General features: G+C 41.2%; 1 protein-coding gene across 2 annotated transcripts in view; it reads left to right on the forward strand.

The window, feature by feature from the left end:
- ECPAS (Ecm29 proteasome adaptor and scaffold) overlaps nt 1-25,793 on the forward strand; it is a 184,324-nt gene that overhangs the window by 22,089 nt on the left and 136,442 nt on the right. Inside the window, exons 3-15 of one of the 2 annotated variants that reach the window (XM_068234316.1) lie at nt 2,644-2,760; nt 4,220-4,338; nt 6,017-6,166; nt 6,457-6,628; nt 8,466-8,605; nt 10,671-10,752; nt 12,863-12,982; nt 13,405-13,490; nt 14,418-14,496; nt 16,620-16,669; nt 16,762-16,828; nt 17,330-17,365; nt 24,837-24,959. In XM_068234316.1, coding sequence (XP_068090417.1) covers nt 2,644-2,760; nt 4,220-4,338; nt 6,017-6,166; nt 6,457-6,628; nt 8,466-8,605; nt 10,671-10,752; nt 12,863-12,982; nt 13,405-13,490; nt 14,418-14,496; nt 16,620-16,669; nt 16,762-16,828; nt 17,330-17,365; nt 24,837-24,959 — 1,341 coding nt within the window. The remainder of the gene's footprint in view (nt 1-2,643; nt 2,761-4,219; nt 4,339-6,016; nt 6,167-6,456; nt 6,629-8,465; nt 8,606-10,670; nt 10,753-12,862; nt 12,983-13,404; nt 13,491-14,417; nt 14,497-16,619; nt 16,670-16,761; nt 16,829-17,329; nt 17,366-24,836; nt 24,960-25,793) is intronic. The other variant, XM_068234317.1, reaches the window with a different exon arrangement.

The raw sequence follows: 25,793 nt of genomic DNA on the forward strand, positions 1-25,793 counted from the left end.
AATGTCACCATGTAATAAATGTCAGAATGTAAATCGGGGAGACTAAAGATTTTACAATGAGCAAGCACTGACTAAATCATTTATACATAATTATTGTAAAAATGAAGCACTTTTTTATTACATTATTTTCACTGGAGTTCCCCTTTAATGCTGATATTTGTAAGCACACTATCACATTGTTTGTTTTACCAATATTTTCTTATATATTTATATGTTTTGTCTTTGTGTTTCTGTTTGTCGTTAGCATAGTATTTTTCTGTAAAACGAAAGCTTTCTTTGCTTTGGTGTGCCTTAGTGACCAGATAGGGCCAGATGCTTGGGAAACAGAAAGGTGGACTCTGGCTTGCTTTCTTTATGTAAAAGATGATTTACAAATCTATGGCGCTTATTCATTTCACTTTTTCTGATACATTTTTCTTTTAGATCATTTTTCATCTTCTGTTTAAAATAACTTTTCAGCACGATGCAATAAAATAAAAAAAAAATTACCAAAAAGTCAGTGAAAAAGCACTCTCAAAAAACATTCAGTTATATTTTTGTTTGCTGGTGGCTTAAAAGGCATTTTAATGATAAAGTGTGAAAATTAGTGATGGTCAAGTAGATGCAAATAACTTAGAGTTGATGCAAATTTATGCAGCTTGAAAATGAACCAATCCAATTTTACCTCAGCAGGATTTCATTGGTTCATTTTCAAGCTGCACAAATTTGCACTAAATCAGTTATTTGCATCTACTTGACCGTCACTAGTGAAAATATCACCTAGGAGCAAACTTTTTTTTTGTGTGTGTGAATTGAATAAGAGATTATGGCCTCAATTCACTAAGCAGTTTAGACCAGTCTACTGATGGTTTGGTGTAATGTTTAGACCTGTTTTTTGACCTGGTCTAAAACATTTGGTAATTAGGTCAGTAAAGCAGGGGAAATGATCAAAAGATGCAAAGGCAAAGAAGTAACCACGCCCACTTTTTCTGACAGATCAGACCAGCTGATTTCTGTCAGTCATAGCTACTCATTTGTGAATTGCATCTTTTGATCATTTCCCCTACTTTACTGACCTAATTACCAAATGTTTTATCACCAGGTCTAAAAACGGGTCTAAAACATTTGACAAACATGAATTCCCTTTTGATGCAACTGATTTACACCAAACCATCAGTAGACTAGTCTAATCTGCTTAGTGAATTGAGGCCATTGTCTGCTTAGTTTAGCGCTGTGGGTCTTGACTGTAATGCATTAAATGCACACACTTCAATTTACATTTAGATTGAACGAAACATTTTACATAACAATGTGTGTTTTAACATCAGACATGGACATCTCTAAAACCTAGGTTCTTACTGTGTGGTATATGTACCCCATGGGGTACGCTTCATGGGCCCAGGGGGTACTTGGGATTGATAAATTAAGCAATAAAGCGAGAAAGGACTCGCTGCAACCACACACAAGCAGGCCAAAGGGAGCCAGGAACCCACAAAGCTCACATGAAAAGCAGGGAAGAAAAGTTCCGCTACGCCAATGGCTGGGTGAAAAAAGTCTTCATTTATTGTCGCATCAGTGAGTACAAAAAGTTAAAAAAGCTAACGCATATCAGAGCTCATGGCTCCTTAAAGTGAAGGTCCAGGGAAACCTTGAAAAAAATAAAAATCCCTATCCACTTATCTGGGGCTTCCTCCAGCCCGTGGCAGGCAGGAGGTGCCCTCGCCACCGCTCCAGAGGCTTCCGGTCGTCTTCGGTGGCCGACCCGACCTGGCCAGGCCGGCTGCCAGGTCGGGCTCTTCTGCGTCCCACGCGGGCGCGCTGACGTCATCTGACGTCCTCCGGGCTGTACTGCGCAGGCGCAGAACTACTGCGCCTGCGCAGTACAGCCCGGAGGACGTCCGATGACGTCAGCGCGCCCGCGTGAGACGCAGAAGAGCCCGGCCATGGAGCGCAGAAGAGCCCGACCTGGCAGCTGGCCTGGCCAGGTCGGGTCGGCCACCGAAGACGACCGGAAGCCTCTGGAGCGGCGGCGAGGGCACCTCCTGCCTGCCACGGGCTGGAGGAAGCCCCAGGTAAGTGGATAGGGATTTTTATTTTTTTCAAGAGTTCCCTGAACCTTCCCTTTATTCATAGCTTATTATCAAAGCTATGATTAAGGAGCCATGAACTCCGATACGCGTGAGCTTTTTTAACTTTTTGTACTCACTGATGCGACAATAAATGAAGACTTTTTTCACCTAGCCTTTGGCGTAGCGGAACTTTTCTTCCCTGCTATTGATAAGTTAAGTATAAAAAAAATTAAGCATTTTAGAAAATCCATAAATCAAATCGTATAAAAACAGCACCAAATTAGAATTTTACCAAAGTAAACATAAATGCATGGAATTTGTTTTAAAAAATTAAGGTACCATGTACTACTCTTGAAATTCTGTGTCAAGGGGTACTTGTGATTACCGGTAATTTTTACCATAAAAGGTGGTACATGGTAAGCACAAGCTTTCAAAAGAGGTATATACCAATAAAAAGAATTACTGCTCAAAAATACTGAAAACTCTTTATAATGGTAGCAGCAGCTGAATACCAATCACTGTATTTATGTAAGCCTCTCTGTTTCTCACTTCATTCTACTTTGCTAAGTAGCTCTGGGGCTTGTTTCTTTTCTAGGTTATGGAGCTACTTGTTCACCTAAATAAAAGAATAAAGAGCCGACCTAAGATTCAGTTACCTGTGGAGACTCTCCTAGTCCAGTACCAAGATCCAGCTGCCATGTCTTTTGTTACAGTAAGTATGTTAAGCTAATTTAAAGCGGACCCAAACCAAACATTTTTTTTAATTCAAAATATTTAGTTGCACCACTCTGACACATACAAAGATAAATAAACACTCCTTCAAACCTATGAGCATTTCAGTGCATACTTTTCACCCTCCTCTTTGCATAACTAGGGTTATACAGGTGGCAGCCATTAGCAATTTCTCCTTTGCTGGACACCATCTACTCCACCAGTTTGCCGGATTATTTGCCGGCAATATGAAAGGAAGGGAAAGGGTTTCTCCAATAAATGTAAAATATTTTATATTTGTCGTCATGCAGCTGAAAAAAGGCTGCTAGCTATTATTATAATTTAGAAAATAGATTTTATTTCTGAAATCTTTTATTTTTAGTTTGGGTGCACTTTAAGGGCTCTGGCGGGCTTCTGCTGAGCTTCTGCTCATGGTCTAGTTCAAACGTGATTTTATTTTATTTATTTTTTTGAAGAATGCTAGCGTTTAACAGCTAAGCTTTTTATGCATTTTGAAGGCTTTTAATGGCTTTCAGGAGAGTGTTGCGTTATCTGAGTTTTTGGTGGCTTTTGCAGGAAGTATAGAGAGAGGCTGAGCTTTTATGGGCTTTCAGTGGCTTTTGCTGGCTTTCAAATGCCTTCTAGAAGCAGTCAATACGGATAAACATATCTGAGTGTAACTGTTTAATGTATACACAAGAATCTTTTATATGTAATAACATCTCTGTTGTAAGAAAACTCCATGAGTAGTTGGGTCACTAGAAGGGATGGTCAATGAGATGCAAGTAATTCTGTGTTGATGCAGGTTTATACAATTTTTATTTAATGCAAATTTATGTACAGTAGTTTGAAAATTGACTAATCGAATTCCACCTTTGCAGGAGCTGATTGGTCCATTTTCAAACTGCATACATTTTAATACAAAATTTGCATACTGGTAATCCTGCAGTAATTATTAGCATTTCATTGACCATCCCTAGTCACTATTGCTATGTCCAGCTGAGCTGTTATGCAAACTGACATTTTATATATCATTCTAATATGTAATTTAGTACATTACAAAAGAGTAATCCATATTTTTTAATATGAGCTGTAATTTGTTTGAACAAGTGCATGTGAGTGTAACACACAAATATTGTCAACTATACTATTACATGTCCTGTAGAGCTTTTGTGAATCCACTAAGAATGTTGTGCACATTGAACATCGAGGTGTTGTCCATTACCTGCAATCATTTGCAAGTTAGAGGAGTAGGAGTCGGATTTTTGTACCGACTCCACAGCCCTGCTCACACAGATTTTCTATTCCATTTTTTACAAAATGTGTGTGTTCGGTCTAATGAGCATTAGCTTTAGTTGCTATAACTAGTATAAAGTGCCAGGGTATGGTCTCTGTACAGAATTAAGTAGTTACGGTAAATTACATTGTATGTTTTATGTTGAAATTTCTTTTGTGTTTAGAATTTTACAATAATCTACATAAAGATGGGTTATCCACGTTTACCAATAGAAAAACAATGCGAGTTGGCACCAAGTCTCCTGACAGCAATGGAAGGCCGACCTCAGCCACAGCAGGACAGGTGAGTAGGTGCTTGTCGTGATTTGTCATAGAAAAACAAGAAAAAATATAATCCCGTATATAAATCAATCAATGTCCAACCCTAAGTGTTTGAATTATCCACTTCACCACTAAGGACTTTTTCTCTTAACCACTTGAGGACCACAGGCTTACACCCTCCTAGTGACCTGGCGAGTTTTTTTTTTTTTTTTTTTTTTTTTTTTTTTGTTCCTTTCTTTTTTACAGTTCAGCACACTGCAGCTTTAACAGTGTGCTGCACGGCCATACAACTTACCACCCTAATGAATCTTGCCACCAACAGAGCTTTCTGTGGGTGGCATCTGATTGCTGCTGTAAATTTTTTTTTTTAACTTTTTTATAGACCTCCTCACCCAGAGATCCAATCGCTGATCCCCTCTCATAGGCATGAGCCTATGAGAGAGGATCACATTGTGAGTCACTTGAGGGGGACAGCTTTATCACAAAGCATTGTTCAACTGAAATACATTTTTTTTTTTTTATTTCTAACAGCCCGCTAGCCACAATCGCAAGCTAGCAGGGTGATGTCAAAGCTCCACTCCGTCACTTAGCGGGAATGCGCCTGGACCCCGCTAATCTCTGCTCACTGAACTTGACGCAATTGGCGTTAGGCGGTCCTGGGGGCGCCATCCTCCTGACGCCGATCGGCGTTAGGCGGTAGGGAGGAAGTTAAAAACCAGAACAATTTTCACATTTAATTCCATTCATTCGGCAATAACTTTTTCACTACTAATCACACCCAAATGATCTATACATAGATTTTTGCCAAAAATTAGAGTTTGTTTTGGGTGGTACTTTTTGCTAAGAATTTATTTTATTTTATATGCATTTTAAAGTGAATAAGAAAACCATTTAAAGCATTTTTTTTTCTCAGTTTTCATTAATGTTTTAAAATAAAACGGTAGATAAAACCCATACATTTTATTTGCCCATTTGTCCTGGTTATTAGAACATTTAAATTGTGTCCCTAGTACAATGTATGGTAACAATTTATTTGTAAATAAAGTTGTTTTTTTTTTCATTTTGAGTTTTGGTTTTCTCATTGTATTCTTTATCAACGATTACAGTCCCTTATTTATAGAACAGTAGTACTCCCTCATGGCATACATTTAAAAAGCTAAGGTAGTACTGTATTTCTGGCAGCTACATCGTAACAAAGAGCTTTTACACAGCGGCTCCAACGCTGCTAAGCCTCCGGTATCCCCCAGGCAATTGCAGAGTGAAGCGAACAGCAGAAGCACCCACTGATTCAGCCATCTCATTCCTCCATCTCGTCTTCCCTCATGCTTGCAACTTAGCTGGCGCCCTTTCGCTGCATGACCCTGGCGCATGTGTGCTGTCAGGTCACGTAGTGAAGGGGAGCCAGAGTGACGCCAGAGGTGACTTATCAGCCTGACGACAGACTGTACACACCGGCAAACTGTCGTCAGAACAACCGACCAACTGTTGTCAGAACAACCGACCCGCGGGCGGGTCTGATGACTGGTAGCTTGTAAAAGTCTGACGTGTGTATGTAGCTTTAGTCGTACTGATTCCTTTGTGATATCTCCATTTTCCTTCTATGTTGCCTATTGACACAAGTAGAGCTCTGTGTTTATCTCTGTTATCCTTTTACTGGTTTTGCATGTTCAACAACATTATTTTTTTGTCTTCATTCACAGCTTAATGCACCTATTGATACCGTCCCTTTATTATATGAAATATAACAAAGAAGCCAACAAATCCACACCAGTTTTCAACCTTACTGAAAAACCAAAGACTGTGCAGCTTCTTTTGGATTTCATGTTGGATGTTCTGCTCATGCCTTATGGGTAATTTTCTTTTGACTATATTTTACAATTATTTATTAATGGAGCAGGGAGCAAAGTACTGCGACTCATAGCAGCCCAATCAGAATTCAGTCAGACTCGCATAAGGATTCTCATGTGCTGCTGTGAACTCTGCACTCTTCTTTCGCTTTTGCAGTTCACTTAATAAGCTCACAGTTTGTATAAACTAAGGTAATAATAAGCCATAAATAGTTTTCTGTATTTGCTGTATGTGTAGACTTTGCCATTTTGAAACCTATTTATGTGTCTTGTGTATATATTGCATTTTCCAGATTTGTGTTGAATGAGCCTCAGAGTAGGCAAAGCACGCCATCTGGCCAGGGCTCATCTGCAGCAGGAGGGACAGGTGGAGTGGGCATCCCCCAACCGCCTCCTGGACTGAGCTTTTACGCAGCCAAGAGAGTTGTTGGTGACAATCCATGGACTGCAGAACAGCTTGAACAGGTAACCAGATCATGTTTGGAAAAGGTTACAGAGGCGCCCCAAGATTAAAAGCACTATGTTTAAAAATTATAAAATGGGGGGTTCTGGATGACACACCTCCCCAATAATGACAACTCGCACTTATTCACATAAAGGAGACAGCTTTATTCTTACTCCACAATAATCACTTGCAACGCGTTTCATGGGTCTAACGTCCGCTTCCTCAGGCACATAAAAATCGGAGTAACTCGAAATGTCAGGGATCGGGTTTGGCACCTCTGTAGGTAACCAGATCAGTTGAAATTTGTCTAGAACGGAGTTTCGCTTATTTTACATATCCAGGCAGAAAGTTGGCCAAATGACCTTTTGCAGTTATTTTTTTTTTCATGCAGAGATGACCACTGGTGCTGGTATCGCGAAGCATACTGTTTTGTTAACGTTCTTTGTAGATCCTTGAGGACTTTGAGCTCTCTGCATACAGGATTATGTCAAGGCCCCATTCCAGGCACAGGCATGTACTGTGTTGCGGAGACACTTAGGAGTGTAAGCAATAAACTGTTAAGCAGAATAAGTTGCGTGAAGTCTTACTGCACAATGAGTAGAGCGTAATGCATTGCATGTAATATATTGCATTCTGCTGTATTCATCCGCACATAAGGCTGGAGCAATAGGGGATGCAGAGGTGGCGACCGCATCAGGGCCCCTGAACCAGAGTAAAGAACCCAGTAGGGGGCTCTCCTTCAACCACTTTATTAGCTCTTTATTGGTGCTCTGCTGCTAATGATCACCTCTGTATATGCTTTGATTAGTTATAACCCTTAATAGACGGTTCCCCTCTCCAGCTTGCACATCTCTGACACTGCAGATGTGCTTGGCAGGTTTTTTTTGATCCATATCAATTGTTATGTATAGAGGAGGCCCAATGTAAAACTCGCACCTGGGCCCAGAGCTCCAAAGCTACACCACTGTCCACATGTAAGACATTACACATGTAATTCTGCTTACCTCAGATTCTAGTTAGGAGAAGAAACTCCTCTATGCACTCACAGAATGTGATGTGTACACAGCAAGCGGAGCTTCATCTCCTAACTAGAATAAATATATTCTGCATGCGGCGGACAGCTGGTTGCCTAGAGCGAGTTGTGGCTTGATAAAGGTGCCCTGCGTGGCTTCAAAACATTGTTTTTTTAACTTTATAAAACAATAAAGGAACTTATATGGGATGTGCCAGCTTTTTGCCTATTGATGTTCCACAGGGGTGTCATCCCCTTCACTTGCTGTAGCACCCTGGAGAACTAATAAGGTCCAATCCTATTGAGAGTGCGAGACACAATATACATCCACATGCATAACTCCTCCTTCCTACCAGCAGAGTGAGCACTGTCAGTGCTGAAGATGACGACTCCTGTGTAGCTAATTACACATGTACAAAGAATGTTACTATTGTGCAATGTTGTTCTTTAAAGCGGACCTGAACTCAAAACTTCCTCTCTGCTCTAAAAGATAAACAGCATAATAACCTTTAAAGAAAGACATTTCTTTGTTACAGCTGATATAAATCTGCAGTGTGTCTATTTCCTGCTTTCATGGAAGCAGACATATTGTTAACATCCTTTGTTGCCATGGCAGAGGAGATTCCTGAGCTGATATGGCTGAAAGATCAAATGAAGTTGGTGATTAGTCACTGATGAGGGGGAATTAGACTGGCTAAACTCTCTAAATACATACAGGGTGCATTTATCGGGTTTCCTTCTGTCCTGTTCAGGTCCACTTTAAAAATGTTTGTACAGGTGTTATAACAAATGAGTGCTTCTGTGATGAGATGTATAATTGCATCACTTTTGTGTTATGTCTGCAGTGCAAGCTGGGAATAGTGAAGTTTATAGAAGCTGAGCAGGTGCCTGAGCTGGAAGCAGTCATTCATCTAGTAGTTGCCTCTAGTGACACCAGGCACAGCGTAGCCACTGCTGCAGATCTGGAACTGAGAAGCAAGCAAAGGTGAGTCAGTTCAGGATAAAATGAAGTGCATTGTATGGTGAGATTATCATTGTTCAACTGAGGAGAATTTTTTTGTGCCAAGTGTTAAGGTGCGTACGCACACACTACTACAGAGAACGACTGGTCCGTCAGACCCTCCCGCTCGGCGGTCGTTCTCCCGACAATAGTGCGTGTGTACAGTCTGTCTGCAGACTGATAAAGCTGTTTCTGAACGATCCGCTGAGCGGATCATTCAGAAACAGCCTTATCAGTCTGAAGACAGACTGTACACACGCACTATTGTCAAGAGAACGACCGCCCAGCGGGAGGGTCTGACGGACCCGTCGTTCTTTGTAGTAGTGCGTGTGTACGCACCTGTAGTGTTCTATGTTGTGTTCATATAGCTATATTTAAAGTACCCCTGAACTGAGACCCCCAATTCCCCCCCACCCCAAATATATGAAGCACATGGTGGGCTGGATTTAGATGATCTCCTCCTGAGTGTCTAGATGATGCTCGTTGTCCTCGGTGGTAACGTCGCCCTCAATATATTCAGCGGAATCTTCCAGTCGAATACCATGATTGAAAACTGTGCAGGCGTAGGTCTGAATTGTCCATGTGCTTCTTCATGAATGCGTTCTTTCACTCTGCAGGCACAGTTTGAAGCTCATGCCTGTGCAGTTCATTATCGCCCTGCACCGCTAAGAGGAACTTTCGGGCGGCTGCAGCGTCAAGGGGACGGGGTGTACCCCGAGGAAAATGAGTAGCGCCAGCACACTCTGGAATCCTCTATAATAAAATCCCTGTGTCCCTGCGTGTGCTGTCTTTGTGTAGCTTGGTCCGTGTGATTTGCTACTGCGCATGTGCGCAGCACGGACCCAGCCTCACAGAGACAGGGTCCATGCTTTTTGCTACTGTGCATGTGCGCAGCACGGACCCAGCCTTACAGAGACAGCAGGACTGGGCCAGGGAGCGCAGGAGCGGGCTGCCGGGTGTGCGCGCAGCGGGTGCACGAATGTGCGCAGTAACATGCGGGTGGTGGCGAGAAACAGACCCTAGAGCCAGTTTTTAAACGGGCTTGTGTCTACTAGTAGGTAATAAAGGCCACCATGGGCTTCAAACATAAGGTTTTCCCCAATTCATGGGTAGTTACAAAAAACAAAAAAAAAAAAAACAATGTTTGCCTGTGAATGTAGTTCGACATATATTTATTTATTTTTTTTTTGCTGCTCAACTTCCTTTCGTGAATGTTGTAACACTCTGTGCCCCTGAGTAATGTAATAGGGTCAGTGTTCTCTGAAAGGCATTAGGGCTGTGGAATTTGGATAAACGGAAATGTATAGAGGGGTTTGCTTTAAATTGAGTAGGGTCTCTGTAATGTGGTGAATGTAAAGATATACATAAATATTGGTATTACACACCTATGTAACACATTATAGCTTTAGTGTTTATGTAGGAAAATGGGTGCTATATCAAAAGAAAATTAACAAAAATATTAAATACATGATACACAATTGATTTATGCTCACAGTGCATTTGGGGATAATGACCAAAGCTTATTTTCAAAAACATTTTGGAAGTCGCTATAATATAACCTATAGACTTGCAAAATGTTATCTGAACTAAAAGTAGTTTTGCGTTTATAGCAACGTCGCTGAGAAATTGGCTATGTGCAGGTATGTAAATATACAGAGCTCCAACAACTGTTTCTCTGAGAACTGTATATATACATATCTGCATGCGGACATTTTTTCCACACATGGAGCTTGATTCACGAAACCGTGATAACTCATATCATGGGCGCGCTAGCGTTTTTGCACGCAATTGCAAATTACCACACGCAATCGCATATTAAATTCGCGATTGCGCGCGAAAACTCTAGCGCGGCTGTGATATGAGTTATGGTTTAGTGAAGCAAGCCCATGGTGTGCATATCGTTTATTTAAAATGTATGTGGCTGTAAAGAAGACCTTTGTATTTTTTCCTGCAGAATATATAGTGAACAAAGTACTGATTGACTAGAACATAAAGTGATCTGTAATACTAAAGTGCTTATCGCATTGTGTTTTTTTTGTTTGTTTTTAAGCTTGATTGACTGGAATGAGCCAACCATAGTCAACAAGATGTATAAGGTTTATTTGGGGGACATACCACTTAAAACAAAGGAGGTAAGACAGTAGTTTGAGTCTAATATTGTTTCCAGTACAGGAAGAGTTAAGAAACTCCAGTTGTTAATACAATACAATACAATAACATTTGTATAGCGCTTTTCTCCCATAGGACTCAAAGCGCTTAGGCTCTCTCAGATTCAGTAATTTAGTAGGATGAAGTATTCACACAACAAAAGTTATATTTCTGCAAATGCCAAACTGAACAGGTGGGTTTTCAGTCTGGATTTAAACACGTCCAGGGATGGGGCTGTCCTGATCTGTTGAGGTAAGGAGTTCCACAACGTAGGGGCAGCATGTTATCTATGCAAAAGAGCATCACTGAACTCTTCAACTATCAGTCGCAGAAAGCTCTGTCTTCTGAAGCTTATTATTGCAAGTGTCTGTCACTGTATTTTGTTTTGTTTCGGCAGAGGAGAGTTCAAAAGGTCATTAGCCTGCTCTATGAAATCATTTAGAATGCTGAGTGTAGTGTGTAAACTGCAAATATTAGTGACTGATGCAATATTATAAGAAAACTATATAACTGAAAATAAAAAATGAAACGATTTTCATTGTTACTAATGTTCTATTAATAAACCGTACTACACAACCAATTCATTATATCATAATTTTTATTTTTTGCTTCAGTGTCACGTGAAACATTTTATAAAATGCTACTTTTATTGTATATAGCTACATTTAGCAACGTTTTTGAAGCGGAATTTTATGATTATGATTCTATTTACAGAAGGTTATAAAAATAACTTTCAAAGACACACATCTTAATAGAGAGCAACATATAGTATCAAGTAATTGTGTAAGCAAAAACATAAATAAGGGCTAATTCACACTACAGAACGCATTAATTTCGTGCATGTGTTCCTAAGGCACAGAATACACATCACGTTGTACTTAAAGGACTTCCGAAGTTAAAAATGCTAATCTATTTTTTTATTTTACTCACCTGGGGCTTCTTTCAGCCCCTCACATCTGTCGCAGTTCCTCGCCGCAGCCCTGGTCCTCTGCGTTGTGTTGCTGGTAATGATCGCAACCCCGCCGGCAGATCGAATATTCTGCGTCTGCGTGGGCATTTATGCCTGTGCAGCCATGCCATCTGCCTTGTACTGCGCCTACTCAGTTGTGTGCAGGTGCAGTACACGGCAGACTACTTGGCCGCGCCAGGCGCAAAATACCCGACCTGCTGGCGGAGTCGCGATCATTACTAGCAGCCTGCCGGACAGTGCGGAGGACTGGGGCTGCAGCAAGGGACTGAGACGGCTGCGAGGGGCTGGAAGAAGCCCCAAGTGAGTAAAAAATAGATTAGCTTTTTGACGTCTGAAGTCCTTTAAGCGCAGATGTCTGCTGCAACTCTATAGAACCCACAGGGAAACCGTGTGCATCGTGCAATAAAGTGTCCCCAGACATGTTACTTTGTAGTGTATGAGAACGCACAGCTGTACTGTGATTGGTAACATGAGTCTATGGGCTTTCATGTTACCATGCGGATTGCACACTATTTGCAGTGCGTCACGACAGCGCAGCACATAGTGTGAACGAGCCGTTAAAGCGGTATAAAACACTGACATAATATTCAATAAAAACCTGTTGTCCTACTTTTTATATGCCATACGGTTGTCATATTTGCTTTTGTATTATTCATTTAGAAAGTATATGTTCCCAAAGTACACTTTTTTTTGCTCTGAAAGCTGACTTTTCAATTTATTCATAACTGCTTTATTCATCTTCTAAAGTAAGCAGAACTGCTTTCTGATGCTTTCTGATTTTCTCACTGTCTTCAGGAGAGTTTGCAGTGTCAGAGAAGGGTTTGTTTACATTTCTCACTTGATACAATTAAACACAAGATAACATTATCTCTAATTCTGATTGTCCAGCTTTAGAGCTTCTAAGGCCTGTGTTTAACCCTTTGAATGCTGCTCTAGTTAAAAAAAAATGCTGGTTGTATATAATATGCTGTAAATAATCGGTTAGAGCAAAGAATACATGCTCTGTTTCATTCTGCTTTAAAGCGGAGCTGAACTCAGAACTTCGTCTCTGCTCTAAAAGATAACTACATAACAACCTTTAAAGAAGAACAATATATAACTTGAATAACCATTTAATTACTTAGGGAAATGCGATGAAGCCAGAATTGAAGAGAGACCCTGTCAGTACTCGTGTTAAACTGAAGATTGTACCACATCTCTTGAGATCAAGACTGGCAGCCGAGTTATTTCCAGCTAATATACAGGTACATTGATGATTTACATATGTATACATCTTTTAGATGTCTTTAAAAAGTGTATGCTTATGCACGAATACATCTGCCATATAGTATGATACCTTCTTATAATGCTTTGCATCTTTTTAGCACAATACATAAGACTATTGAAAAGTGCAGTGACCCTAAGCTATCATCTAAAATTTAGTTCACAAAAACAATGAAAAATGTTGGTTACTTTTAAATTGTTTAGCTTATACTGGATACTGGCAAACAAGCACTAATCACTACTGTCAGTACATATTATCTTCTTGGATAAATGCAGTGATGGTTTTTCTGTTTGCTTTTTTTTGTTCAGTTTTTTTTTTGTTACGCAGGATTAAGGTAATGGTAGTTTTGTAAAACGTTATAAAACAATATATTGAATATTTTGTTTTCCTTTCACTTCGCAGGTTGTTTATGATGGACTGTTCGGTGGGAACACAAATGCTAAATTAAGGATTTTATCTCTGCAGTTTGTACACCATATATGTACGATGTAAGCAAATGGCATGTCAAGTAATTTTTTTTCTTACAAACTGAAACTTTGGCAAACCTATAACCATTGGAGAGTTGTGTATTTTTAACTTTCATTACTGTATTTTTCAGCCTAATAGACACTCCTACATTTAAAGGTCAAAAATCAGGAACACCTCCGCCCCCCCCATTAAAATAAAAAATCTAGGTGCATCTATGGTGCAGGGGCTTCTTATAGACCTTTGCCCCTAAGCTGTCTTTGAGCTACACTGCACAGCTATGTGAACCCCCCTGATGCCCTCACTAACTACTCTACACTAACCCCTTTGCCCACCAGCTATACTACACGCTACACTGCACTACACTTCTCTAACCCCTCAGCTGCCCCCACCAACTACACAACACTACACTTTACTAATCCCTGCAGCCCCCTCCAACTACAGACACTATGCTAAACCTCGAGTGGAACATCTCACCTGATCTTGCTGCCACTATCCTCTCCTCCATCTCGCTCTGGTCATCCAAGGGCACCATCCTTAATGATAAAGCACATCGGGACCCCTGCCACCATGTTCCTCTTGGCAACAGTCTGTTGGTTGCAGCTGCTGCACATCATTCTGCTGTACCTGCCGTTCTCCCTGGTTACAGCATCCTTCCTTGGCACTTATTGGTTACAGTTCCCCTATAACTGAGACCTAACAACGCATGTGCGCCAGTGTCACGCATGACGTGCGCTGCCAAGTCACAAACATCTGGTCTGCATGCTTGTTCAGGGTTTATGGCTAAATGTATTAGAGGCAGTGCATCAGAATGACAGCCAGGCAACTTGCACTGTTTAAAATTAAATACAAATGTCAGCCTCCATATTGCTGTCACTTCAGGTTCCCTTTAACATGATGAGTTTTGGTAAGCCTGACCCTTTCAATAACCTAATTTTGTTTTCATGCAGGTGTCCGGATGCCAAAATTAAACCTTTAGGACCAATGCTACTAAATGGACTCACAAAGCTTATCAATGAATATAAAGAGGTAGTATTTGTATTTTCAACTGGGTTAAAATTGAAGCTAAACACATGCTAAATGTATTTTTGTCTAATGGCAACTTTAATTAGTAACTTAATAACATCAACTTAAAATAGTAATTGTTGTATAGTATATTTACCTTCCCACCGCCATTTTTATCTGGGCATTTTCCTGCCCTGAAAGTATGTATAAATAAAGCTTTATGGGAAAAGAGGCCTTTTTTTTTGTTCAGTTACAGCGCTATACAGAAGCAGAGACTGGTCGGGGCTGCCTACATGTAAATCACTCTAAAATAAAACCCACATGATTAGGAGAACAGTCAGATGTTTGTAGCTAGAAAATTAACCTGATTTAAAGTGTACCCCAGGTGGGGGGTAGCAAATGGGTCACAGAGGCATGTTCCCTGCTGCAGGACATGCCTCTGAGTTCCGCCCCCCCCTCCCCCTGTGGCGCTCTGAGTCATACACACACACCCACACCCATGCTATCACCCCCTGAAATTGAAGACATGTGATTGTCTCTAATCTCTAGGTTAAGGGAGAAGAGAGGTATTCCCTGCTTAAATGCCCACTGGGGGATCATGCAGGCCTTTCCCAGCTGCCATTGGGCAGCTCTCTCTCCCCGGCTGCTCCCCAACCTCTCTGCACGCCACTCTGTGTGTGAGACACAGAGCAGCTTCTTCCAGTGTCGTGAGCCCTAGCAGGCCACAGGAGCGACAGGAATTTTGGCTCTGGTAGCATTGTTCGTTTTTTTTTTTTTTAGTTTGTTTTTTGTTTACATCCCCACCTCAGATTCCTTTTAAAGAGAATCTGTATTGTTAAAATCGCACAAAAGTAAACATACCAGTGTGTTAGGGGACATCTCCTATTACCCTCTGTCACAATTTCACCGCTCCCTGCCGCATTAAAAGTAGTCAAAAACAGTTTTAAAAAGTTTGTTTATAAACAAACAAAATGGCCACCAAAACAGGAAGTAGGTTGATGTACAGCATGTCCACACATAGAAAATACATCCATACACAAGCAGGCTGTATACAGCCTTACTTCTGAATCTCAAGAGATCACTTGTGTGTGTTTACCTTCTGTCCCCAGCTTCTCTCATGCACTGAACATTACAGGCTTCCTGCAGACAGCTCTGCCTATGTCGGTTAATTCCTCAGTATGTGACAGACCAGCTCCTTTCACAGCCTCCAGAGGAGGATTTTTATCCAGCTCTCTTCTATCACTGATAAGATAGCAGAGAAGCTGCTGACTTATGTAAATAAAACACACACTGGAGTGTGCATAGAGGAACAGTTCAACACTGAAGAACTTGGCAGCCTTCCAGACACAGGCCGACAAGTCTGACAGGGGAAAGATACATTGATTTATTACAGAGATGGTTATAGTAGAAAGAGCTGCAGTAAGCCACAACACATTAGAATAGGTTTAGGAACGTGTAGGATGGTAGAAAAAACATTGTAATTTTTGTTACAGAGTCACTTTAAAGTGGACCTGAACTCAGAACTCCTCTGCTCTAAAAGATACACAACAGCGTAATAACCTTTAAACAAAAATAAAACAAAAAACATTTCTTTCTTACAGCTGATAGAAATGCTAAAATAAATGTGCACAGTTTCTACTTCCTGATTCATGGAAGCAGACATATTGTTTACAGCCTGTACTTTTAAATGAGCTGATCTGCCATAGGCAGTCCGTCTGAACCTGCCCTTATGAACATTGCTGTTTGCTTACATTTTGGCAAGTCTTGTAAGCAGAAAAGCTGGTTTATTTTACTGCAATAGTTAATATTTCTCTAATATTACGGAAGCCAAGCTCCCTGATTTAGTGACTGATAATTGTACCTCATTGTTTCATATGAATATTGGCAACACAGCAGGTACTGTAAAATTAGTTGTAATTAATAACCTGGCAGCTTGCCACCTAAACCAGCATAATCTTCACAAAGATTATGGAATTTATACTTTGTAATACTTTATTAGAATGTAAATTCATTTTGCAGATTGTGTGTGTCAATTCCACATGGGGACAACCCCATTTATTTTACTGGTCTTCAATCCAGGATGATATGGTTTTTATGGGCTGATTTTTTTTTTTTTTTTTTTTTTTTTTTAATTTTTTTTTCCCTAGGATCCAAAATTACTTTCTATGGCATATAGTGGTGTTGGCAAACTCTCTGGGTATGTATTTTAAAACCAGGTTGTTTTTAATAAGTTTGTAACTTTGCAAAATATAAATATCGATTGTTTTTTCTTTTCCTTGCACGTCTTAGTCGAATGCCTCAGCTTTTCATAAAGGACCTGGCTTTAGTACAGCAGTTCTTTGAAGCTATGCGGAAGGTAAGCAGTGCTAGTGTTTTTGTTTTTTTACAATAAGTTTTGAATCTGGATAATACCATTTATTGGTTAAATTAGAGGTAAATAAAAAGTAAGCTTTTGGTTAATAAGCCTTCTTCAGACTTTGTTCCTGTATATTAGCAAGATAAAACACACAGCATATATACACTGGACATTCATAGGTGAAAATTTTGTTTTGCAAACATAAATAAATTAGATTCCTTAATTACCACTTCAGGAGGATCTCACAGGGATGCCAGCTAATTTATGACATCAATGCCCTCTCAACCTATGTTCTGTTTATTTGTCGAAAAATGTTATTCCATGGGCAACAAAGCATTGGTTGCAGAGGCAGGAGATTGTGGCCTTATACTGTAGTGAGCAGTACAAGGTTTATGACACTGATGGCAAGAGGGGCTTTACATTGGATCTCTGCAGAGTGTGTCTCAAAAAGGAATGCTGGTATTGTATTATGCATTTGACATAATGACCTTTATTCTCTAGATTCTGGATGGTAGTGTTCACTTTTCTACAAACATGGTAGCTATATGCATGGGCTGTACTTGGGTGGATGGGAATTGACTGTGTGAAATAAATTCTGGAAATGACAGTGTTCTAGATCAGTGTTTCCCAACCTTTTCCGGCCCGGGGAACACTGTCTGACCAAATTTTTCTCCGGGGAACGGCGCGCGCGCGGTGGGGGCGATGCGGCCCCCGGTTGTTTGCGCGACCTAGTGGACAGTGCCGCTATGGGGGGGGGGGGGCTGGGGTGCGGCTGCATAGCTGGCATAGTTGCCCCAGTGTAGGGAGTTTAGTTGCCTCAGTATAGTGCCCCAGTATAGCCAGTATAGTGCCCCAGTATAGCCAGTATAGTACCCCAGTATAGCCCCCCAGTATAGCCAGTATTGTGCCCCAGTATAGCTAGTATAGTGCCCCAGAATAGTGCCCCAGTATAGCCAGTTTAGTGCCCCAGTATAGTGCCCCAGTATAGCCAGTATAGTGCCCCAGTATAGCCCCCCAGTATAGCTAGTATAGTGCCCCAGTATAGCCAGTATAGTGCCCCAGTATAGCCAGTATAGTACCCCAGTATAGCCCCCCAGTATAGCCAGTATTGTGCCCCAGTATAGCTAGTATAGTGCCCCAGTATAGCTAGTATAGTGCCCCAGAATAGTGCCCCAGTATAGCCAGTTTAGTGCCCCAGTATAGTGCCCCAGTATAGCCAGTATAGTGCCCCAGTATAGCCCCCCAGTATAGCTAGTATAGTGCCCCAGTATAGCCAGTATAGTACCCCAGTATAGCCCCCCCAGTATAGCCAGTATTGTGCCCCAGTATAGCTAGTATAGTGCCCCAGAATAGTGCCCCAGTATAGCCAGTATAGTGCCCCAGTATAGTGCCCCAGTATAGCCCCCCAGTATAGCTAGAATAGTGCCCCAGTATAGCCAGTTTAGTGCCCTAGGATAGCCAGTATAGTACCCCAGAATAGTGCCCCAGTATAGCCAGTTTAGTGCTCCCCGCCCGTCCCTGCGGCCGCCGCTGTTATTACCTTAGCAGCGGCCGCTCTCCCCTCTCCAGACCATGTATATGCTAGCAGCGTATCTCCGGCTGCTCTGTGTGATGCACTGATGCGGAAGAAAGGAGGGCAGCGGCTTCCTGTAACGGCGATATGTATCGCCGTTACTATGGTAACCGAGCCCTGCCTCCTTCCGCATCAGTGCATCACACAGAGCAGCCGGAGATACGCTGCTAGCATATACATGGTCTGGAGAGGGGAGAGCGGCCGCTGCTAAGGTAATAACAGCGGCGGCCGCAGGGACGGGCGGGAGGGGGGATAAGAGCACGGCACACCAGGCAACGTTCCGCGGCACACTAGTGTGCCGCGGAACAGCGGTTGGGAAACACTGTTCTAGATGACTTCTAAGCATGCATGTCTGATTATGTTGGAGCTGAATCTACTGGCCACGGTTGATTGTCAACTTTTTTGGTTTATTCAAAAAAGTCCTGTCCAGCACAATAGTATAAATGGGGTAACTCCAACCAGTCAAATCTCCGTTTTATAGGATCAGTGTTTTTATTGAAACCTATATGTAGCCTGCAGGTACTGATTAGACTATGGTTACCCAGAGCTAAAATGCTGCATTTGTACAGTCCACAATTGCTTTGACATGAAATATCCATTTATGCTGATGTGCTAGTATACATGTCTGGTTTCATGTTGCAGAGTAGCATGTAAATGTGGCATGCAGCATCTAGGAAGAGAATAAACAGTAAGAAACCTATTTGCATTTCTATTGCATTTTAAAATTTTAGAAAATGCCGTATGAATGCTAACTGCACACAATTAACATCTGGACAAGCACTGTATGCCCTTTTCCAAATGTTTCAGGCAGGGGTCACACTTGTCGGCTTTCGTGCGCGTTTTCTGCACAGAAAAACTGTTTTCAACTGAGAACTCATGTTAATCAATGAGCTAGGTCACACTTGAATGTAGATTTCGCACGCAGAAAAAAAACTGACATCTTGCGCAATTTGTCAGTTTTCTCTATAAATTACATTAGCTGTTGTACGGTAGAGGTCACATTTGTCTTTCAGTTTTCTGAAAAGTGTAGAAACTGAAGGACAAGTGTGACCCCTGCCTCAAGCACTTACTGGATGTGTGTGTATATATCCAGTGTAGTTGTGGAGAGTGTACCACCAGTTTGTTACTAAATGAGGCACATGGGTTATCATTTTAACCATGACAAGTTGTAGAATACATTTTGGTATGTCTTAATGCTTGGACCCACAACACATAAAAATAGGTAGGGACGAACTCAATCCAACATAGTCATTTTCAGAATTATGATAAAACTTAGGAAAGTCTTAGCAGAACTACAAAAGACGTGTGGGAATGTTTTTTTTTTAATTGTGATAAGTAGTAGAATCGAGTTTATAGAGTTTTAGAGTTGAGGTCCCGTCTTGTGTATTCTTTTTAGTCACAAACGGACTAAAAATCCATTACATTTTTGCATATTTTGTACCAAAATAAAAGATTTGTAAAATGAAAACAAAGTGACAAAATATAAAATGCAAATATTGTTACCTTAGGAACTTAGCTTTTTAAATATGTATTCCATGAGGGTATATTACTATTGTTAGCAAAAAGGACAAGTCTACGGGATATCACCTATTCAATAAACCTCGTCTCACCCTATATAAAAATGACCATTGATTCAAAGCATAAGGGAGCCTCAAGTATATTCAATAGTAGCAACATTTATTATTAATATCTGCGTACAAACAACCCCAAAAAACACCAAATAAAATTCCCACCCATAAAACCACTGTAAACAACTGAATGCTAAACCTGTGACCTGTATAAGATAGATGCAGTCCTGGAGTGCACTCCTATTTGAACCAGCGCTGTAGTTTTAAATCAAATCTTCAGGCCCATTCAGAAAATCACAGCATATATGACAGCCAGTTAGGATGGAAAAAGTATCTTCATCCTCAACCCGTGTGCACTTCAAAGCACACCTCTAAACTTTATAGTTTTTACATGCGCATTACAGCCACAAACTTGTGTCTAACCTCTCCAGCCCTGTATGACAGCAGCCGCTTCAGGTAATGGCTTATAGCCTCCAACTCGCGTGACCTAGCACGGAATAGTGCTCTTTCACCCCTCCGAGATATCCTGGAGACCCGCAGTAGGTGACAGTGTTGCCAGCTGGGATGGGCTGTGAGATGGCGTGCTGTACGCTTAGCCGGGAGCAGAGCGAGAGGAAGCGCATGGAGGTACGGGGAGGGCGTGGCACCGCCCACCTAATCGGCGTCACAGGCGCATGTGACGCGTTTCATCCTATCGGATTTCATCAGACTTGTAACCCAGGTTACTCAAGCCTCCTATTTATACTGGAAGCGAGCGGGTGTATTTTATAAACTTATGCAAAAACGCATATTAAAAACAAAGTGCCTGGGTAAGTTCGAGTGTTCATGTGGGTCAGAAGTGGTGCATTTGCTGTAAGCTTATAGAAAAGCCTTTATATTCATATTACTATTGTTTTTGCAAATAAGGTCTTATAATCATCAATGGTGTACAATGAGAAAGCAAAAAAACTGAAAAAAAGGCACCTTCATTTCCAAATACAACATTGTCACCATACATTATTTTAGGAACATAATCTAAATGTTTTAATAACCAGGATGGATAAGCAAATAAAATGTGTGGGTTTAACTTATAGTTAGCACTGTTTATTGTAAAGCTGTAATGGATGTAAATGGAGAAATTGTTTAGTTTTTTTTTTCCTATTTTTCCCTTATTTTCCCTTTCAAATGCATAAAAAATAAGGTAATTACTAAACAAAATGTTCGCTCACTAAAAGACTAATTTGTCCTGAACAAAACAATATATAGATAATTTAGGTGTGATAAGTAGTACCGTATATACTCGCATGCAAGCCGAATTTTTCAGCACAATAAAATGTGCTGAAAAGTTACCTCCTCGGCTTCTATGTGAGCAAGTGGAGAAACACGGACAGTGGAGGATCATAAACTAGTGATCCTGCACTTGGCAGCTTGTTTTCAGCGTGTGTCCTGCCCCTCATCCCCCTCTACATGTGTAAATATGGTTTGTGTTCCAACCAGAGAGACCCGCCCCTCTTCCGGACGGATGATGTACTTGCGGGCTTGATGATTTAACGATCCATGACAGAGACCTGCAGCCAGAGATGCTCATGTTGTGTCAGCTCAGTCTGGGCTGTCCTTTGGTGCTGCACTGATACACTGGACTGGGTAGGCTGAATCAGCTGTACTGGAAGCCGTAATTACTTATACCTTTTGAGCCTTATCTGTACTTAGTTCCAGCGAAAGCAAAGTTGATCTCTCCTATTACGCTTCTAGCTCCCATATCTCTGTTCCGCTGACATTCTTTGTCCTCCTCCTCCCTCCTTTACACCTCGTTCCACTTAACCTTCCTGACAGTAAGCCCGAGCTGAGCTCGGGCTATGCCGCCGGAAGTCACCGCTCAGGCCCCGCTGGGCCGATTTGCATAATTTTTTTTTTTTTGGCTGCACGCAGCTAGCACTTTGCTAGCTGTGTGAGCAATCCGATCGCCGCCGCTACCCGCCGATTTGCCGCTAACCGTCGCGCCGCAGCCGCCCCCAGACCCCGTGCGCTGCCTGGCCAATCAGTGCCAGGCAGCGCTGTGGGGGTGGATCAGAGTCCCCTTTGACGTCACGACGTTGGTGACGTCATCCCGCCCGTCGCCATGGCGACGGGGGAAGCTCTTCAGGAGATCCCGTTCTTTGAACGGGATCTCCGGCGATCAGGGGGGCTGGGGGGATGCTGCTGAGCAGCGGCTATCATGTAGCGAGACAAGGACATGGGAAAAATTTTTTTTAAACAGCTTTGCTGCCCCCTGGCGGATCAGATCGTTACACACATTTTAAAACTAACTTTACGTAGGTCGTTCTTTCATCAATTAAAAGTTCGTTCGTCGTTCTCAACGAACGATCGTTGTCGCATGTGTGTACGTAGCATTACCCAGGGTCTCCTACTGAAGAGGTGCTGGCTTACTGGACAGACGGAGCCGAGATTTGGACCCAGGTCTCCTGTGTCAGAGGCAGAGCCTTTAACCATCACACCATCTGTTTGATTTCTATTGTATATACCTCTTCTATGGATATCTCCCCAGGCGTTCATTCTCATATCTGGCTGAGCTGTAGTTACCAATAAACGCACACACAAATAGAACTGCACTCATTTTCCAGGGACTGTTAGAATTTTTGTCTAACATTACCTAATGCCAGTTAGGACAAGAAAGAAGCAGACACGTGGAACATTCTCTCTAGCCAGTGGGGAAACTCACCTATTTTAATGTCAAAGGATATCAGGAGAAGCGGGTTATCTGCATTATGTCTCCAAGTACAAAATATGCTTGAGAGAAACCACTATCAATAGTACGAGGTATGAAAAACTTTATGTATCTCTCAATAGCAGTAGTATTTTCAGTTTCAGAACGAAACAATTTTTCTTCAATTTTATGTTGAACAATCAATTCCTCAGACTGATCTTGAAGGCAAAATTAACTGATAAACAAAAGAGAACAATTTTTAGGGTGAATTGTTGCCATTTATCCCCTTCCATCATGCCACTGCCCATGTTTTTTTGGACAGTTTTGGCTGCAAATATGCCCCAAAGGTTTTAAAGTTGGCCTGCCAATAAAGTCAACGGTGTTAGCCGTGAACATTCGGTTTACGAAGTTTCGTGGATACATAGTGAATGGTCCGCAAACGGTTGTTCATTATGTTCATCCATGACTACTGCTGAGATCTGATTTAATATCGTGGCAATGCAGCAATGTGGTAAGCTATCAATATCTGCTAGATATCAATCTTTTACCACATAAAAGGTGTATGCCCAGCCCAAAAAAGTTTGGGGAAAAGGTATAAAAAGTTAACACCAGAGAGCACTGCTTAATATTCTATTAAGATACAAAATATGTACAGTATTGTACAATGAATTATTGCTCTTATATTACAGCTTTTGATAATTTAGTGATCTTGTAAGCAGAACCAAAGAGACTAATTTTAACATCCTACAATATAACCGTTAATATAAATTGTGGGTTTAATTCAACTAAATAATGGTGTTCTTTATAGTGTTTTTTTTTTTCTTGGATAACTTGTGAAGTCAAAATGTAAAGGTTTCACCTATTTTAGGCACTTACAAGCACTAATGGTGTGTACACACTTGAAAGATAAATGAAAGATCACAGACCAATTTTACCCCCTTCCATGTAGTATGAGAGTCATACTCTACACAGTCTGTTCTATGGAGCTGAACTCCCCATCAGGTAGAAATCTTTGCAAGATGCTGCACACAAAGATGCTGTACACATTCAAAAGATCAGTATCTGCAAAAGATCTGTTCCTGCAAAATGCATTCATAGTCTATGATATCTGCAGATCTCATACACACCTTGTTTGTCAGATATGCAGATGAAGTCTGTTAAACAAGGTGTGTATGAGATCTGCAGATATCATAGACTATGAATGCATTTTGCAGGAACAGATCTGTTGCAGATACTGATCTTTTGAATGTGTACAGCATGTTTGTGCGCAGCATCTTGCAAAGATTTTTATCTGATGGGGAGATCCGCTCCATAGAATAGACTGTGTAGAGAATGGCTCTCATACTACATGGAAAGGGGTAGAATTGGTCTGATATCTTTCATTTATCTTTCAAGTGTGTATGTAGCATAAGGTGCAATGATTTACGTCCCCCCCCCAGTGGACACCGTTTGCCACAGCCATACTCAGACATGACATGAGGCGGCACTCTGTGACTGGCAGATTGGAGAGTGAACTGAGTGCCATGGACGCAGTTCAGCTCACTATGTGAAAGAGACCGAAATTTGAATGTAACCTTTTGCATTGCTGTTGGATATTAAGTACATGGCATGTCTTAGCATAAAAAAATGACCAGAGTGCGTTTTAAACACAGAAATGTTAATGAAATACTAACGATTATATTCAATATAAAGTGCAAGGAGCAAAGATTTAAAGCTCAAATTTGAAAACCTAACATTTCATAGAAGTGTTACTAGTCTGGTAGATAGTTATTGGTCACATTGTTGCTGCAATTTCTTCTTACCCGTCCTCCCCCTTCAGCGTTGACAAGCACCTCATCTTTTAAGGGAGTGGAGCCAATTAAGTTCCTAACTGTACTTTCACACTATTAGCTGGCATGCACCAGAGATAAATAGCTACCATCATTAAGTTCCCACCCCCTTAAAGACATGGAACTTATTACTCACCCAGACCTTGGAGGGAGGGGTAGAATGCGCTATACACTTGGCTCCTTGCACAGTTCATTGAATCAGTCCATGAACATTTGTGGTGTACTTGTTTTTTACTAACTGGTATGGCTGTACTGTTTTGATAATTTACTCTTGATATTAGTGTGTGAGGCACTGGTGTTTATATTCTTGTTTTGTGTGTTCAGAACAACAATGAATTTTGTTCATAATTTGCAGGAGGACATGGATGTGAGACTTTCTATTCAGGAGGCTTTATCTATGATGGTTGCAGCTTATACAAACCTGGAAGGTGCTCAGCTGACTCTAATGGAAGCTCTTGTTGGGTCATACCTTGTGAAGGTAACTTGTAATCTTCTATAGCACAGGTCCTCACCATTGGGACACTTCTGGAGAGGGTGACCAATATCTAGCTTGTCTTAGCTGGAGCAGTACTATACGTTGTGAGGTTCTGTAGTGGTAATTAACTCTATAGATGCTAGGAATAGTCTTAAAGTGGATCGGAGATGAAAAACTAGCAAATCTGTCTGTAAACGGCTTCAACGGTATATGATTATTTCTTCCTGTGATACAATGGGAGCAGCCATATTCTGCTTGTCATCATTACACACAGGCAAGCTGCCCTACATCTCCACCCCTCAGCCTGTGAAAACTCCACTCCTCTATCTTCCCCTTGCCTCGGAAATCTCTGTCTGGTAATGCCTCCTCTTCCCCAGACTGAGCTCCCATGAGCACTTGTTGCATGGGTCTCAGAATGCCTAGGCGCTGGAAGAGCTGTGGCCGAGGCTTGTTCAGTGTATAGGGAATTGGGGTATTAAAACGTAAGTCAATAAATAAATAAAAATCTCTCTCACTAGATAGAGATAGATAGATAGATAGATAGATAGATAGATAGATAGATAGATAGATAGATAGATAGATCTATATCTTGAGAAATGCCCTATAAACTATATGTAAGGGCCACAATTATGCAATGAGTAATGGTTTATCTCGTATCCACTTTAAATGCTGTGTGAGATGTTGTTTGCAAAGCATGTAAACTAACAGTGTATGTACTGAGATTAAATATATCGTCCATATTCGGGTATTTGGTGAATGCCTTCATTCTTCATAAAGGGGTAGATATGGTATAAAGAAGCACTGCTCTGTGTTGGTGTGGTTACTCTATAGTTATTT

The sequence above is a fragment of the Hyperolius riggenbachi genome, chromosome 1, assembly GCF_040937935.1.
Source record: "Hyperolius riggenbachi isolate aHypRig1 chromosome 1, aHypRig1.pri, whole genome shotgun sequence".
Taxonomy (NCBI): Eukaryota; Metazoa; Chordata; class Amphibia; order Anura; family Hyperoliidae; genus Hyperolius; species Hyperolius riggenbachi.